Source organism: Salmo trutta, chromosome 32 (assembly GCF_901001165.1).
Source record: "Salmo trutta chromosome 32, fSalTru1.1, whole genome shotgun sequence".
Classification (NCBI taxonomy): Eukaryota; Metazoa; Chordata; class Actinopteri; order Salmoniformes; family Salmonidae; genus Salmo; species Salmo trutta.
Window position 1 is genome coordinate 17,895,643 of NC_042988.1, and position 17,649 is coordinate 17,913,291.

General features: G+C 40.9%; 2 protein-coding genes across 6 annotated transcripts; both read left to right on the forward strand.

Moving 5' to 3' along the window:
• The first annotated feature begins 572 nt into the window (after positions 1 to 572).
• LOC115171293 (DNA-directed RNA polymerase III subunit RPC8-like) lies at positions 573 to 9,500 on the forward strand. Of its 2 annotated transcripts, XM_029727975.1 has the most exons (7): positions 575 to 1,132; positions 1,403 to 1,517; positions 1,714 to 1,810; positions 3,916 to 4,002; positions 7,794 to 7,857; positions 8,079 to 8,295; positions 8,905 to 9,500. In XM_029727975.1, the coding sequence occupies exons 2-7, from the start codon at positions 1,407 to 1,409 to the stop codon at positions 8,953 to 8,955; spliced, it is 627 nt and encodes a 208-aa protein (XP_029583835.1). In that variant the 5' UTR covers positions 575 to 1,132; positions 1,403 to 1,406; the 3' UTR covers positions 8,956 to 9,500. The 2 variants fall into 2 exon arrangements, with proteins under 2 accessions (XP_029583836.1, XP_029583835.1); XM_029727976.1 differs by lacking the exon at positions 3,916 to 4,002 and having other exon boundaries at positions 573 to 1,132.
• Positions 9,501 to 9,786: 286 nt separating this feature from the next.
• Positions 9,787 to 14,419, forward strand: LOC115171294 (cold shock domain-containing protein C2-like). 4 transcript variants are annotated; one of them, XM_029727977.1, is made up of 4 exons: positions 9,787 to 10,390; positions 11,742 to 12,092; positions 12,316 to 12,438; positions 12,668 to 14,419. In XM_029727977.1, the coding sequence occupies exons 2-4, from the start codon at positions 11,911 to 11,913 to the stop codon at positions 12,840 to 12,842; spliced, it is 480 nt and encodes a 159-aa protein (XP_029583837.1). In that variant the 5' UTR covers positions 9,787 to 10,390; positions 11,742 to 11,910; the 3' UTR covers positions 12,843 to 14,419. The 4 variants fall into 4 exon arrangements, with proteins under 4 accessions (XP_029583837.1, XP_029583838.1, XP_029583840.1 ...); XM_029727978.1 differs by having other exon boundaries at positions 11,745 to 12,092; XM_029727980.1 differs by having other exon boundaries at positions 11,792 to 12,092.
• The last annotated feature ends 3,230 nt before the right edge of the window (positions 14,420 to 17,649 follow it).

The window sequence follows — 17,649 nt, forward strand, 5'->3', positions numbered from 1 at the left end:
TGCATCCTCCAAAACACGACCTTGCCAAACCCCTCTTTCTTGACACACTGCTCGCTTAACTCGGAAGCCAGCCGCACCAATGTGTCGGAAGAAACACCGTCCAGCTGGCGATCGTGGTCAGCTTGCAGGCATTTTCCGCCACAAGGAGTCGCTAGAGTGCGATGGGACAAGGAAATCCCGGCCGGCCAAACCCTCCGAACCCTGGACGAACCTGGGCCAATTGTGCCTGGCTGTGATACAGCCGGACGATGCAGTGCCTTAGACCGCTGCACCACTCGGAATGCCCAAACACATTTTTTTTGAAAGGGTAACCCGCACTCGAATGGATCCGAGAAAAATTTAACCCGAATGGGCCCAATGACAACCAGACCTAGAGCCAAATTTCGGGTTCAGTTGAACCCATGAAGACCTCTACCCCCACACCAGTGGGTTGCCAGTGTTTTATGTTTAATGTAAGCTCCAGTGTAATTGTGTTTCCTTCAGGACTGTGACACTAAAGACGGGGCGAGCAGAATCAACAACCTCTGCGTTGTTCGAGATGGTTGATTTGTGAGAAGGTGCTGAAGTTCACAGTTAGCCAGTGTTATGTAAAACAGACAAGTCTGAGTCTTTTGGGTAAACAACCAGGGTAAATCCTCAAGGGAAACTAAGTATTTCCCAGGTACTTACAGAGGAAACTGCATGACTGAGCGTTAGGACAAATAATGTGTATCTCAATAGTATTAAGTGGCCTCCTTTCTGTGTGTCCTTTTCTACACTATGTTGAAGAACTGGACAGGTGAGAACAAATGTATGAGTTCTCAGATCAGTAGACCAGATAAGGAAAGGAGGCCAGAGGAGGAAGCCAAGAACTTTGACGAACAAAATACTAAAATAAAATTTCTGCAAAAAAAAGAAGTGTTCTGTGCCTTTAAGATTGCGACCTGCCGTAAACGGTCATGCTAATGTAGTAAATCAAAAAACACGTGAAAAAATTATTTTATGAAGCTAGCGACACGAAGATGGGGATTTTGGTGTCAATTTATCTATGATACCAGTATTTATTCAAACTAATACGATGTTTATCCTTGCAGTTGAAGATACACTGTCAGAATTTAAATACTTTTAGTAGTTTAAAGGATTGAAGGGAAAGGTAGGTAACGTTAACAGTTTCAGGACAGTGATGCTGTGTTAGCTAACTAGGGAGATGACATGTTTCTTGGTGAAATTGTTATACGTTGCTAGCTACATTGTTTCATTACACTGTAACAATGGAATTGAATATAAGGTAGCTAGCTGGTAAATGTACCTGTGCGATAGCACTTTAACATATGGCAGACTTACTGTCACACCACCCTGTCTGAAAGGTATTTTTCTGTGATTTCATAGCTACTGTATATTGTCTTGTTTTTCCTCGGACCAGAATCATGTTCGTGGCAGTGGAGATGGTTGACACTGTCAGAATCCCCCCATGGAATTTCCAGCGGCAGTTCAATGAAGCCATAGCCGAAGAACTCAACAAGAAATTAGCCAATAAGGTGAGAGGATGCAGTACCAAAGATACTGTGACCATCTCCCCCTATTCATCAGTGGTAGTACAGGGGTTCTGTATATTGTCAACTGAGTTAATCTTTTAATGTTTGCTTGGTTTAGCCTAACACAATTGTGTCATGAAAGTCTTGTTAACTTATCTGCTTTTGTATGTTTGGCTGTTCTTTACCTGCATCTCCACAGGTGGTTTACCAGGTTGGCCTCTGTATCTGTTTGTATGACATCACAAAACTGGAGGATTCCTACATATTCCCTGGCGATGGAGCTTCCCACACCAAAGGTAAGGAAATTACAATTTGCGACAGATTTTCATGTGAATATTTAAAAATCAGCATAAAAATATTATGCACATTTTCCCAGCAGAGGTGGGTTTCCATCAAACGGACTTGTTGCAGATAAAACGCTGTGTGCTGACAGTGCACATAAAAAGCCCTTTTGTGCTTACATTTCTTTGTACCGAATAAAAAAAATGGAAGTTCGATGTTTTCATTGCATTTTCAACTCGACCAATGGTTTTGTCACAAACTGTTACAATAAATAGCAAACGTGCTCAATCTGGTTTTGGCGCATGCTCTCTAGACAACAGTTCACTTATAAAGTTGACAGAGTAGGTTATATGATGAGATGTGGATAAAGCGCAAGATACTTTTTATTTGATAAAGCCAAACACCGATCATGTCACTAGCAATTAAATAATACCCTCGATATTTATTGGACATTAGCAAGCTTACAGTGTACTTAAAGGGCCAGTACAGCCATTTGTATCTTAATATCAAATCATTTCACCAAGCAGGCCCAAACTCCATCTCAGCAAAACAGGCTGAAATTTCAGGTTGTCTTTTCAAACAGCACTTACAATAAAAGGGCATTATCATTATTTTCAATTTCAGCATTATTCCAACCTTAGTGTGTAAATATATATAAAACACAGGGAAACCGCAGTTTTGACTGCACTGGGCCTTTAACCACCATTTATTTAATCTGCCTATAAACTCTACATGCTTTTCCATGGCATGGTGGTAGTAGGCTACAACGTAACATATCATTGCGTGACTCCAAGTTAACCTTGACAAGATGGTTATTATATCAATAGTTGCAGCGTTTCGACCACGATTATTGCATAATATTTCACAGGCAAAAAAATTATCCACCCATGTCTAGTGTATTTTGTGTTGTTGACATTTTGCCCTCAAATGTGCTGTTTCCATCAGGCCTGCTGTGAGTTAATTTTTTCATGTGTAATTCATCTGCATGAAATGGTTGGATGGAAACCTGCTTAATGTCGCTGATAGGCCTACATGTTTCATATGAATATTGATTTGCAGGTAACAAGTGAATACATTGTTTTAGGTTTGAGCCCACAAATGTATTCACTTGTTGCCTGCAAATCAATATTCATGCAATAATTGTGGTCAAAACGCAGCAAAATAATAAAAATGTAATATAAACGGCACTGGTCCAATGAACGTGTTTATTTTCGAACGCTCCGCATGCAATTATTACGTTGTCTTATCTAAGGTATAAAAAAATACAGGTTAAGACAACGTAATAATTCCATGTGGAGCGTTCGAAAATAATCACATTCATTGGACCAGTGCCGTTTTTATTTTATTTTTTTATTTTTTTATTTACCTTTTTATTTAACTAGGCAAGTCAGTTAAGAAAATTCTTATTTACAATGACGGCCTAGAAACAGTGGGTTAACTGCCTTGTTCAGGGGCAGAATGACAGATTTTTACATCGTCAGCTCGGGGATTCGATCTAGCAACATAATCGGTTACTAGCTAGGTGTCAGAAGCAGCAGGTTCACCATCCTTTCTCCCCTGCCTTTGGAATGGTTGAAGTCTGGGAGAATGTTGGACTACCTAGCTAACATTCTTGATCCTGCTCGTTTGATCCTGATCTTATTTCAAATGCTCACACTGACGTTTTCCAATTCAGTCGAACAAATAATGGCTTATTACCAAAGCGGTACTGTAAACACATTGTGGCCGACGTGTGTGATTGTTTGCAGACTTTTTTTTTCTTCCCAGTGTTGGCCGTGCTACTGACTATAGTGGTGGCGCTCAAGCTTGCGCATTCAAATTTAGTTCACACAACATTCTAGAATGGAATTTTGTTATTTGACACGTCAAATTAAAAGCTTATTTGACGCGTATCTTTTTTGACACGCAAAGACCCAAAAGGCATTCCATATGTTATAGAAGTAGCCCCACCTTGCCCGTTGATAGGTTTGGTGTAACTTTCACCGTATTGCACCATATTACTATCAGATCAACACAAGTGCCTGGAGGTCACGGCCTAGGAGATGTTTCTGGGCAGGGACTTTCTCTTAGGACTGACTGTCCATTATGAAATGACTTTATCTTTTCCCTGCTCTGTTAGTCCACTTCAGGTATGTTGTGTTCCACCCTTTCTTGGATGAGATTCTTGTTGGAAAGATCAAATACTGCAGTCAAGAAGGAGTACATGGTGAGAGAAACACCTCATCTTTCCCCCCACCTTCCAGTTTTCTCCCCACCCATCTGAATGTTAAGTCCTAGTAGCCTATATGACTCTGTGCAACAGCATTGTCCATAACGCATATACAGTTGAAGTCGGAAGTTTACATACACCTTATCGAAATACATTTAAACTGTTTTTCTCAATTTCTGACATTTAATCCTAGTGAAGATTCCCTGTCTAAGGTCAATTAGGATCACCACTTTATTATAAGAATGTGAAATGTCAGAATAATAGTACAGAGAATGATTTATTTCAGCTTTTATTTCTTTCATCACATTCCCAGTGGGTCAGAAGTTTACGTACACTCAATTAATACCTTGACATTGTTGTCCTTAAGCCATTTTGCCACAACTTTGGAAGTATGCTTGGGGTCATTGTCCATTTGGAAGACCCATTTGCGACCAAGCTTTAACTTCCTGACTGATGTCTTGAGATGTTGCTTCAATATATCCACATAATTTTCTGTCCTCATGATGCCATCTATTTTGTGAAGTGCACCAGTCCCTCCTGCAGCAAAGCACCCCCACAACATGATTCTGCCACCCCCGTGCTTCACGGTTGGGATGGTGTTCTTCAGCTTGCAAGCCTCCCCCTTTTCCCTCCAAACATAATGATGGTCATTATGGCCAAACAGTTCTATTTTTGTTTCATCAGACCAGAGGACATTTCTCCAAAAAGTACGGTCTTTGTCCCCATGTGCAGTTGCAAACCATAGCCTGGCATTTTTATGACGGTTTTGGAGCAGTGGCTTCTTCCTTGCTGAGTGGCCTTTCAAGTTGTGTCGATTTAGGACTCGTTTTACTGTGGCTATAGATTAGAGGTCGACCGATTAATCGGAATGGCTGAGGGTATTTTTGGACGCCGATTTAAAAAAAAAAAAATAATAATAATTTTATATATTTTACACCTTTATTTAACTAGGCAAGTCAGTTAAGAACACATTCTTATTTTCAATGACGGCCTAGGAACGGTGGGTTAACTGCCTTGTTCAGGGGCAGAACAACAGATTTTTACTTTGTTAGCTCGGGGATTCAATCTTGCAACCTTACGGTTAACTAGTCCAACGCTCTAACCACCTGCTTTACATTGCACTCCACGAGGAGCCTGCCTGTTACGGAATGCAGTAAGAAGCCAAGGTAAGATGCTAGCTAGCATTAAACTTATCTTATAAAAAACAATCAATCAATCATAATCACTAGTTAACTACACATGGTTGATGATATTACTAGTTTATCTAGCCTGTCCTGCGTTGCATATAATCGCTTAGGTACACGTTGCTCCAACAATAAACATCAATGCCTTTCTTAAAATCAATACACAAGTATATATTTTGAAACCTGCATATTTAGTTAATATTGCATGCTAACATGAATTTCTTTTAACTAGGGAAAATGTGTCACTTCTCTTGCAACAGAGTCAGGGTATATGCAGCAGTTTGGGCCGCCTGGCTCGTTGCGAACTGTGAAGACTATTTCTTCCTAACAAAGACAGCCGACTTCGCCAAACGGGGGATGATTTTAAAAAAGCGCATTTGCGAAAAAAAGCACAATCGTTGCACGACTGTACCTAACCATAAACATCCATTCCTTTCTTAAAATCAATACACAGAAGTATATATTTTTAAACCTGCATATTTAGCTAAAAGAAATCCAGGTTAGCAGGCAATATTAACCAGGTGAAATTGTAATTTCTCTTGCGTTCATTGCACGCAGAGTCAGGGGTATATGCAACAGTTTGGGCCGCCTGGCTCGTTGCAAACTAATTTGCCAGATTTTTACGTAATTATGACATAACATTGAAGGTTGTGCAATGTAACAGGAATAGGAATATTTAGACTTAGGGATACCACCCGTTAGATAAAATACAGAACGGTTCCGTATTTCACTGAAAGGAAAAACGTTTTGTTTTCGAGATGATAGTTTCCGGATTCGACCATATTAATGACCAAAGGCTCGTATTTCTGTGTGTTATTATGTTATAATTAAGTCTATGATTTGATAGAGCAGTCTGACTGAGCGGTGGTAGGCACCAGCAGGCTCGTAAGCATTCATTCAACCAGCACTTTCGTGCGTTTTGCCAGCAGCTCTTCGCTGTGCTTCAAGCATTGCGCTGTTTATGACTTCAAGCCTATCAACTCCCAAGATTAGGCTGGTGTAACCGATGTGAAATGGGTAGCTAGTTAGCGGGTGCGCGCTAATAGCGTTTCAAACATCACTCGCTCTGAGACTTGGAGTAGTTGTTCCCCTTGCTCTACATGGGTAACGCTGCTTCGAGGGTGGCTGTTGTCAATGTGTTCCTGGTTCGAGCCCAGGTAGGAGCGAGGAGAGGGACGGAAGCTATACTGTTACACTGGCAATACTAAAGTGCCTATAAGAACATCCAATAGTCAAAGGTATATGAAATACAAATCGTATAGAGAGAAATAGTCCTATAATAACTACAACCTAAAACTTCTTACCTGGGAATATTGAAGACTCATGTTAAAAGGAACCACCAGCTTTCATATGTTCTCATGTTCTGAGCAAGGAACTTAAACGTTAGCTTTCTTACATGGCACATATTGCACTTTTACTTTCTTCTCCAACACTTTGTTTTTGCATTATTTAAAACAAATTGAACATGTTTCATTATTTATGAGGCTAAGTGAATTTTATTGATGTATTATATTAAGTTAAAAGAAGTGTTCATTCAGTATTGTTGTAATTGTCATTATTACAAAAAAAATTGGCCGATTTTTAATTGGTATTGGCTTTTTTTGGTCCTCTAATAATCGGTATCGGCATTGAAAAATCATAATCGGCCTACCTCTACTATAGATACTTTTGTACCTGTTTCCTCCAGCATCTTCACAAGGTCCTTTGCTGCTGTTCTGGGATTGATTTGCACTTTTCGCACCAAAGTACATTCATCTCTAGGAGACAAAACGCGTCTCTTTCCTGAGCGGTATGACAGCTGCGGGATCCCATGGGGTTTATACTTGCGTACTATTGTTTGAACAGATGAATGTGGTACCTTCAGGTGTTTGGAAATTGCTCCCAAGGCTGAACCAGACTTGTGGAGGGCTACAATTTATTTTCTGAGGTCTTGGCTGATTTCTTTTGATTTTCCCATGATGTCAAGCAAAGAGGCACTGAGTTTGAAGGTAGGCCTTAAAATACATCCACAGGTACACCTCCAATTGACTCAAATGATGTCAATTAGCCTATCAGAAGCTTCTAAAGCCATGACATCACTTTCTGGAACCGTCAACTTAGTGTATGTAAACTTCTGTCTCACTGGAATTGTGAATCAGTGAATTATAAGTCAAATAATCTGTCTGTAAACAATTGTTGGAAAAATTACTTGTCATGCACAAAGTAGATGTCCTAACCCACTTGCCAAAACTATAGTTTGTTTGAAAGAAATTTGCGTAGTGGTTGAAAAACGAGTTTTAATGACTCCAACCTAAGTGTTTGTAAACTTCCGACTTCAACTGTACCTATGTCTATTCTGGACTAATAGGCCTCATCGTGTGAAAATAAGAACACTTGAACATGCTGTGATTTGCTGATACACTAATTTGGGTCAGATGCTTTTTATACACCGCCGTCACAGCCCCAGAGAAGTCTGCACACACTGCAGTGTGATTTCTACCGACCCTGTCTCTCTCTCAATGTATAAAGTGGATCAACAGGGAGAATGTCTCAGTATGAAGTATAACATTGATGTGGCAGTCTGTCTTTATAGATTTGTTCACAATGCCATATTTTGTTTCACAGTCAGCCTAGGATTCTTTGATGACATCGTCATTCCCCCAGAGTCCCTACAGCAGCCTGCAAAATTGTATCCTGCCCAGTGATGTGTGTTTGTGTATTTCTTACCAATGTGCATATTTGACAATTTGTTCCTTAAAGCTGAGTTGCAGTAGATGGCTCTGGAATACAATTATGTAAATGTTAATTCAAATCCTCATGTTGATAGCTATCTGATAGACATTTTAGTTTACCTGTAAAAGCTACTGAAAATAAAGCAATCTAGCAAGCGCTCCTTGACTGCTGCCTCAGCGACGAAGCAGAGCAGGTGTGGGTGTGGGAGTATGAGACGGACGAAGGGGCCCATGACCTCTACATGGACCAAGGTGAGGACATCCGCTTCCGGGTCACAGATGAAGTCTTCTTGGACACGTCGCCCACAGGCCCTTCTGCTGCAGCAACCAACACCCCTGCAGCTCCAGGAGCAGAGGAGGGTGGCCAGAAGAAAGAGGCCCCTTACACACTGCTAGTAAGAAGGCGCTCACTGATATAACAGACTTATTTTTACTATTGTTGAGAATTGAATAATTTCAAGTATCCATATACAGTTTATGTGACTGAGTTGAATGGTACTGGTAAGCTCACTCAAAACGTCCAGTGAGCAAGTATGGAATGTTTGATCAGGAGTATAATTCATTGGCCGAATTCTCCTGATGACCTGGATGGAATTATGTGATCTTTCCTTAACCCATAGGAAGTCCCACCCAGTTAACTACTTCAACATTTTGAAAGTCCTCAATGACGCTGCCCATGCTAAAACAAGCTTTGGGGCACTGGAGCTGTATATCTAAGTCTATGGTGATGGTGCTGCTGAATTGGTACCTTTTGGGTAGTGCAACTGGTTAGTGCTTTGTCAAGCAGGGCAGTCACTTGTGCTTGCGAAGCAAAGGACCACTCGTTCGAGAATGCAAAACTGTTAGCAGCACAGTGATGTCCGTCACATAGGTGAACTTTTGGTTTTACATCATACATCCTCATTACTATTTCAAGGTCTTTTTCAATACTATAAGTCAGTTCTTTTCTAATAATGGCTGTAATTAATTCCACCCCTTCCCTCCCTGCCTTTCTTGTGTATCAGGGTACCATTAGCGAGCCAGGCTTGGGCCTCCTGTCCTGGTGGAACAGCTAGCGAAAGGAGAGACCATTACAGTATAGAAAACGGGAGACAGATGTCAAGTATTCTTCCCAGCTGCTGGACATGCACCTTCTTTTTGGACTCTTCTCAGTCACTCCTCCCAGGTTGTGACTTTAACACTGGAGAAACATGCCTCCTGTGAAGTGTCCACAAGGCTAATAGACACAGAACTGTGGGCTCAAGTAGAGGAGCCAGGATTCCCATAATAGGAACTGCCCTATCTGCCTTCATAATGGCAGACCCAAGGACAAGGGACCAGTAAGAAGGATTTCTAATAGAGCACATAGGCCGGGGACATGGAGAACTGTCTCACTTGCAAAGGTGTAGATCCACTTCCCCCTGTATATTGTAAATACTACCAGCATAACTGTTAATGTACCAGCAGTTACACCCGGTGCACATGACTGTAAGCAAGACTGACTAAAGGCCCCCAATTGGCCTATTTAGTGTCACCATGTAAGTCTGTGAGTGTTCAGTTGAACAAATAATGGAGTGAGTGTGCATAAATATACAATTGTGTGTTGTCTTTGTGACCAGTATGATGTTTCATCAGTGATCATTTTTGTTTGCATGATTGAGTTGGGTTATTTAAGCAATAAGGCCCAAGGAGGTGATGGTATATGGCCAATATACCACGGCTAAGGGCTGTTTTTATGCATGACGCATCGCAGAGTGCCTGGACACAGCCCTTAGCCATGGTATATTGGCCATATATCACAAACCCCTGAGGTTTCTTACTGCTGTTATAAACTGGTTACCAATGTAATTAGAGCAATACAAATACATATTTTGTCATACCTGTGGTATATGGTCTGATAAACCACTGCTTTCAGCCAATCAGCATTCAGGGCTCGAACCACCCAGTTTATAATTGTGTATAGGGCATGTATCCCAAAAATATCTTTAAAAAAGTACAGTCCTTGGGAAGGGCTGTCATGAACCCACAAGCACTACACCGCACTGTAATGTGAGTATTTTAGTGGGTGTGAAGTTGGTCCTCTGAAGCGCCTAACAACATTTTTGATAAACCATAGAAGCCCGTTTCTTCCAGGCCAAATGAATGTATCATATTCTGATCTTGATTTTGGTTATTTTTACTTACACCATTACATGAAGGATACATCAGTATGGTTTACAATACGAATACCTAATTGTTTAATGTAATAACTGATTTGACGCGTATGAGCATAGCAGTCATATTATGCCTGCAAATTTGTCGGCAAACACACATCACAACAAACATCACGCCCATTTTCTCAACTACGGTGTAACCTCAGCCAGCGGCAGCTGCGCAGCCTCAACAACACCGCAGATCAGGGTATTCCGCGACTACGCGTATTTACTGGTTATTTATTTAATTCATGTTATATAATAGTAACTGACAAGGCACACACCCGTCCTCTACCGACAAACGGACTCTAGCAATGCAGTAAGTAGGCCCATGTTTTTTTATTTTATAATTGTACAAATATTCAAGTATGGGTATGCCAGCTATTTGGATTGTAGAAAATCTGTGTCACCTATTCATTAACGTGTGACCGCCTTTTTGACCAAAGTATAGGCTAAAGGAAATGTATGATAATGACAACTGTTGGGTATAGAATACCTTTGACGAGGCTACTCATCCTCTCATCCCTATACAGTCTGTTTGCGCGCTCCGATTTTTCGAATGTTCTGGAAATGAGAAAAAGTCGGATGATATGCGTGTTTATTACAGAATAATTTGGCAATGCAAACTGGTCATTCACTTTGCCCGAAATGCACGCCTCCGCAACATGACGAATCATACAATGTTATGAATGTCTCACGTAGAGGGATTTTTCTTGCGATATTTAGACACGTTGAGCCGAGTCAACTGACTATTTCCAGAGAGATAGACTTCAATGTTACTCGTTTTTCATTTTTACTTTATACAAACGGATTCCTATCGTTCTTTAAACAGTCAATTTGCATTCGCGTGAAAGGATCATCTACTTTTCTAATTTGACCATTTTGGTGTTACAATGTAGCAGCCCTAATGTTTTGGTTTGCAGTCATTATCCAACGCTTTCCAGTATTGCATGCTGACGTCAGAAACACACGGCTAGCGTTTTGCCAGCAGCTCTGTCAACGGCGTCTTCAACATGCGAGCTGTCAGAGAACTCTGATTTACTGTAACCTTGATGATGCAGGCAGAGCGAAAGAATGTAACAATCTTAAACCATGCAAAGCCATCTTGGCCTTGGAGTGTGTGCTGTGTCCTATCTTATTGTGTGCACATGCCATCAATATGCGCCACCATGTCTTGGCACACAATGGCTGCTTTATTTTTTATTTATTTTTATTTAACCATTATTTAACTGCTTTTGTTGCAGCTATTCCTAAAGCTGTGCTCTTCTTGAGCTTGAAGGACTTGATACATAATGTAAACAACCGTCATATATCTAAGTTGAGCCTGTTATTGTTTGTGGGCAGACTTAGGAATGGTTTGCAGTTGAAATGTATGGGATTTGAAAGTAAAAATTGTCTGTAATGAAGTGAAAGGCTGTCAGTGTCATTTTTGGTAAAACATTGCCACTAGGCTGATACTCTTAACCAGGGTAGTCTGACTAAATGGCTCCATAAGTGTCCAGTAATGTAAATCCAAACATCCATCTTAATATGAAGCTGTTATGAATGATGCATAATGTTCTCTGCAGTCGGGATAAACTTCATGAAATCTGTCTTTGTTTCAGTTGTTCCTTCTGGTTCAACTTTCACCTTTTACTTTTGTTTGTTTTCTTCTCTGTCTTTCTTCACAGCAGGCCCCTTAAGAAACTTTCTGAAACAAACTGACCTGTGTACTCAATAGCAAGATATATTAAAGCAGCGACAGTGAGCAGACAAACACATAACTGGAGTGTCAGCATCAGGCCGGGTGGTGAAGAACCAGAAGAGTGGTAGGAAGAGCGACCTGGCCGTGCCTCAGCCATGGCAGACCCCAGCCTGACGTCCCCCTCAGAGGCCCCTCTGCGCTCCCCCCGGGCTGCACCCCTTTCCCTCTCCTTCCCCTTCTTAAGGGAGGGCAGCCGTGTGTGGGAAAGAGGAGTCCCACCCCAGCCCCGGTCACTGCCCAGCCCACTGCCCACCAAACGCAACCGCACCTATTCAGCGTAAGCAACTAGATATGCTGCTCATGAATGCGTTTCTGTATTACAATTGGTTTGATAGTGCATGTTTATTATCCTTCACTTTTATGACATTCATATATATATACATTCCTTAACTTCTTATAGAATAACTTATTTCCACAAGCAGTAGCAGAAGGGATATGGTGTGTTGATGTAATGTTTTGTTGAGAGTGGACATGATGCTCTCTCCCCTGTCTCGAATCAGCACGGTGCGGGCCACCACAGGGCCAGCGTTTAAGGGCGTGTGCAAGAGCTTCTGCAGGTCACAAGGTCATGGCTTCATCCGCCCCACCAATGGCGGAGATGACATCTTTGTTCACATCTCGGAGTGAGTGGCCTTCATCACTACAGCAGCCTTCTTTAGCTTGGCAAATTGCTAAAATGAACAGAATGCCCTGTTTTTTAATATTCTGTTCACAGCTTTCTATCTTAGAGCAGCAATGTAACATCAGTGTTCAGTGTCAGATAAAATATGGCAAGGTTCAGAGCAGGAACTGACTGCATATTCATATTGTGCAGTAAATGAACATCTAAATCATTAATTCAATCTATTTCAGTATCGAGGGCGAGTATGTCCCAGTAGAAGGAGATGAGGTCACATACAAAGTCTCCCGGATCCCACCCAAAAACCTGAAGATCCAGGCCGTGGAGGTGAAGATCGTTCATCTGAACCCAGGGACGAAGCATGAGACCTGGTCTGGCCAGATCATCAGCCAGCTAGACGAGAGCTAGGCTTCAGCGCTGGCCTGTTTATCTACACTTGGCTACAGGGAGGGCTAGGGTGGGAAGTTGAGGGGTCTGGCTAGGGCAGGCAGGGACGGCCAACTGGTGCTGGAGAGTCTGTCTAAATCAGGTGTGCTAGAGCTGGGCTGGAACAAAACTCTAGATACACTGACTGGCTCCTCAGGACACAAGTTGGCCATCCGTGAACTAGGATGTGGTTGGTACAGACTGGATTGATAAGTCATAAAAGCAAGTAAGGGAGGAGAATATGTTCAACCTGAAGGTACTGGAAGTGGGTGAGGGGACAGAGCAGAGTAGTGGAGGAAATAGAATGAGAAATCCGACACCATTTTGAGGAGAAGCATTACTATTGGTGTGAAATCCAAATGAGGTTGGAGAGAAAATAACTGATGAAGGTTTAGAGGTACAGAATCGGAAACGTCTGATTGAGAGAGCAATCGAGAAGAAGGGAGGGAGAGATGGGCGTAATGGGAGACAAAAAAAGCTTGGAAGAATGATTTATATTTTACTGTGAATGGAAAAGCCACTATTAATATTTTCTCGAGGTACACAACCATCTTTGTATTTTTGCCTTTTATTTATATATATTTATTTGATCATTTTGTTTAGATTTTTTTGTATCCATTATTTTTGAGGTTACTGAATTTAAGTTTTGGGTTTTGTAGTAAAAAAAATGCACGTAAAAACTTGAACTTCCATTCCGAAATACTGCCGAACCGACTACAACTCATATTAGGCTTTATCATGTCAATTTGTAGTCCTGTTTGCAAATTGTAACTCACCATGATGGTATGAGCAAATTACTGTAAGGTTTTTGAAACTATTTTAAACTTTTCTATTGTCTGAGAGACACTAACACACTGTCAATGGAATTGAAATACATTTTAATCTATTTGTTTAAGTTCTGATGATCATTTGATTGTTACTGAACCATTATTCGTATTTGTTTCATATCTGCCTGTTATGTTTAGCATTTCTCCATATTTAGGCAATTTCTATGCATTTTTATATCCTTCATTCTTACTGTTCTGGGTTGTTTTATTTCATGTTTTAGTTAAAATGCTAGGTTTTCCATTGGTCACAGTTCAGAGCATTTTCTGTTAGACAAGACACTGTGGCTATAGTTTACCCTCATTTCTATGTGAGCCTTGAAAGAGCACTAATAACATTTTATGATTCACAATTATGGTGGCTGTTATCTTTTTTTAGTATTTATCTTTGGAGATAAGGGTGTATACATAGTCTGACATTAGAATGACATGCCTATGCCTTAGTTATAATTTCCATCTGTTGTACAAAAAAATAACAACAAGACACACTTGGCAGAATGATATAAAATAATTTATTACAATGAACATAGTTCAAATGAATACAGTACTCAACAATCACATGATGATTTCACAATTAGTGTATGCCGATCAAACTGTACAAGTGAGTCCACTGGACCTTTGTCATTCAGGAAGGTCTAATGGCCTTTGGCAGAAGGGTGAAGACATCCAGATTATTATATGTGTAGCAGACAACATTAACCTTTTAATAAAATTTGATTTGATTTGATACAACTAAAGGATGTGTACCTGTGGATATACTGGGTAGGTAATGTAAAGGCTGTATAAGCCATCTGTGAGATCCATTTCTTATAGCGGTGCAGACTGAAGTAGCAGGAATCATTTATATGTAATTGCATAGATGAGGTAAGACTTCTCCCTACAGTGCCTAAACACTCTTAGAAATAAAAGGTGTTATCTACAGTGGGGGGGAAAAGTATTTGATCCCCTGCTGATTTTGTACATTTGCCCACTGACAAAGAAATTATCAGTCTATAATTTTAATGATAGGTTTATTTGAACAGTGAGAGACAGAATAACAATAACAAAAAAATCCAGAAAAACGCATGTCAAAAATGTTATAAATTGGTTTGCATTTTAATGAGGGAAATAAGTATTTGACCCCCTCTCAATCAGAAAGATCTGGCTCCCAGGTGTCTTTTATACAGGTAACGAGCTGAGATTAGGAGCACACTCTTAAAGGGAGTGCTCCTAACCGCAGCTTGTTACCTGTAAAAAAGACACCTGTCCACAGAAGTAATCAATCAATCAGATTCCAAACTCTCCACCATGGCCAAGACCAAAGAGCTCTCCAAGGATGTCAGGGACAGGATTGTAGACCTACACAAGGCTGGAATGGGCTACAAGACCATCGCCAAGCAGCTTGGTGAGAAGGTGACAACATTTGGTACGATTATTCGCAGATGGAAGAAACACAACAGAACTGTCAATATCCCTCGGCCCGGGGCTCCATGCAAGATCTCATCTCGTGGAGTTGCAATGATCATGAGAACGGTGAGGAATCAGCCCAGAACTACACGGGAGGACCTTGTCAATGATCTCAAGGCAGCTGGGACCATAGTCACCAAGAAAACAATTGGCAACACGCTACGCCGTGAAGGACTGAAATCCTGCAGCGCCCGCAAGGTCCCCCTGCTCAAGAATACATATACATGCCCGTCTGAAGTTTGCCAATCAACATCTAAATGACTCAGAGGACAACTGGTGAAAGTGTTGTGGTCAGATGAGACCAAAATGGAGCTCTTTGGCATCAACTCAACTCGCCGTGTTTGGAGGAGGAGGAATGCTGCCGATGACCCCAAGATCACCATCTCCACCGTCAAACATGGAGGTGGAAACATTATGCTTTGGGGGTGTTTTTCTGCTAAGGGGACAGGACAACTTCACCGCATCAAAGGGACGATGGAAGGGGCCATGTACCGTCAAATCTTGTGTGAGAACCTCCTTCCCTCAGCCAGGGCATTAAAAATGGGTCGTGGATGGGCATTCGAGCATGACAATGACCCAAAACACACGGCCAAGGCAACAAAGGAGTGGCTCAAGAAGAAGCACATTAAGGTCCAGGAGTGGCCTAGCCAGTCTCCAGACCTTAATGCCATAGAAAATCTATGGAGGGAGCTGAAGGTTCGAGTTGCCAAACGTCAGCCTCGAAACCATAATGACTTGGAGAAGATCTGCAAAGAGGAGTGGGACAAAATCCCTCCTGAGATGTGTGCAAACCTGGTGGCCAACTACAAGAAACAGCTGACCTCTGTGATTGCCAACAAGGGTTTTGCCACCAAGTACTAAGTCATGTTTTGCAGAGGGGTCAAATACTTATTTCCCTCATTAAAATGCAATTCATTTTATAACATTTTTGACATGCGTTTTTCTGGATATTTTTGTTGTTATTCTGTCTCTCACTGTTCAAATAAACCTACCATTAAAATTATAGACTGATCATTTCTTTGTAAGTGGGCAAACGTACAAAATCAGCAGGGGATCAAATACTTTTCCCCCCCACTGTAGATCCTAAAAGGGTTTTTCAGCTGTCCCCATTGAAGAACCCTTTTTGGTTCCAGGTTGAACCCTTTCCACAGAGGGTTCTACATCGAACCCAGCAGAGTTCTAGCTGGAATAAAAAAGGGTTCAACCTGGAACCGAAACAGGTTTTCCTATGGGGACAGCTGAAGAACCCTTTTGGTAAAAAGTCTACACCCCCCCTTGGATTTCTTCACATTTTATTGTGTAACAAAGTGAAATTAAAATTGATTTAATTATAATTTTTTGTCAACAATCTACACAAAATACTCTAATTTTAAAGTGGAAGAAAAAAATCGAACATTTGTTTTTATATACCTTGATTAGATGAGTATTCATCCCCCTGAGTTAATACATGTTAGAATCACATTTGACAGCGATTACAGCTTTGAGTCATCTTGAGTAAGTCTCATAAGAGCTTTACACACCTGTATTATGCAATATTTTCCCATTATTCACGCTCTGTCAAGGTGTTGGAGATCATGGCTAGATAGCAATTTTCAAGTCTTGCCATAGATTTTCAAGCAGATTTAAGTCAAAACTGTAACTTGGCCACTCCAGAACATTCACTGTCTCCTTGTTAAGCTACTCCAGTGTAGATTCAGCTTTGTGTTGTAGGTTATTGTCCTGTTGTAAGGTGAATTCCTCTCCCAGTGTCTGGTGTAAAGCAGACTGAAGCAGGTTTTCCTATAGGATTTTGCCTGTGCTTAGCCCCATCCCCTTTCTTTTCATCCTGAAAAACTCCCCAGTCTTTGCCATTGTCAAGCATACCCATACCATGAAGGCAATTACTCAGTGATGTGTTGGATTTTCCCCAAACATAAGGCTTTGCATTTAGGCCAAAAAAAAGTATATTCCTTTCCCATGTTTTTTTTTTGCAGTATTACTTTAGTGCCTTGTTGCATGTTTTGGAATAGTTTTATTCTGTGTATTTTTATTATTTTTATCACTCTGTCATTTAGGTCATTATTGTGGAGTCACTACAATGTTGTTGATCCATCCTCAGTTTTCTCCCATCTAAGCCACTGAACTCTGTAGTTGTTTTAAAATCCCCAATGACCTCATCCCTAAGCAGTTTCCTTCCTGTCCTGCAGCTCAGTTCAGAAGAACGACTGCATCTTTGATGTGTCTGGGTGGTTTAATGCATCATCCACAACTTAATTATTAACTTGACCGTGCTTAAAGATATATTCAATGTCTGATATGTTATTGTTACCCATCTACCAATCACTGCCCTTTATTTCTGAAGCTTTCAAAAAAGCCCTGGGAGGACAGAGGAAAAGGTGGTCATAACAAAATATAATATCAACCCCCATTATTTCACACAGAGTGAGTCCATATAAATGATGTGATTTGTTAAGCCACATTTGACTTCTGAACTAATTTAGGCTTGCCTAAACAAAGGGGGTGAATACTTAAGGAACAAT

Coding starts and splice junctions, on each gene's coding strand:
- LOC115171293 (XM_029727975.1), top strand. CDS start 1,407: ATGTTCGTGGCAGTGGAGATGGTTGACACTGTCAGAATCCCCCCATGG. Junction 4,003..7,793: donor CAGTCAAGAAGGAGTACATG/GTGAGAGAAACA, acceptor TTTGTTTCACAG/TCAGCCTAGGATTCTTTGAT. Junction 8,296..8,904: donor AGGCCCCTTACACACTGCTA/GTAAGAAGGCGC, acceptor CTTGTGTATCAG/GGTACCATTAGCGAGCCAGG.
- LOC115171294 (XM_029727977.1), top strand. CDS start 11,911: ATGGCAGACCCCAGCCTGACGTCCCCCTCAGAGGCCCCTCTGCGCTCC. Junction 12,093..12,315: donor CGCAACCGCACCTATTCAGC/GTAAGCAACTAG, acceptor GTCTCGAATCAG/CACGGTGCGGGCCACCACAG. Junction 12,439..12,667: donor ATCTTTGTTCACATCTCGGA/GTGAGTGGCCTT, acceptor AATCTATTTCAG/TATCGAGGGCGAGTATGTCC.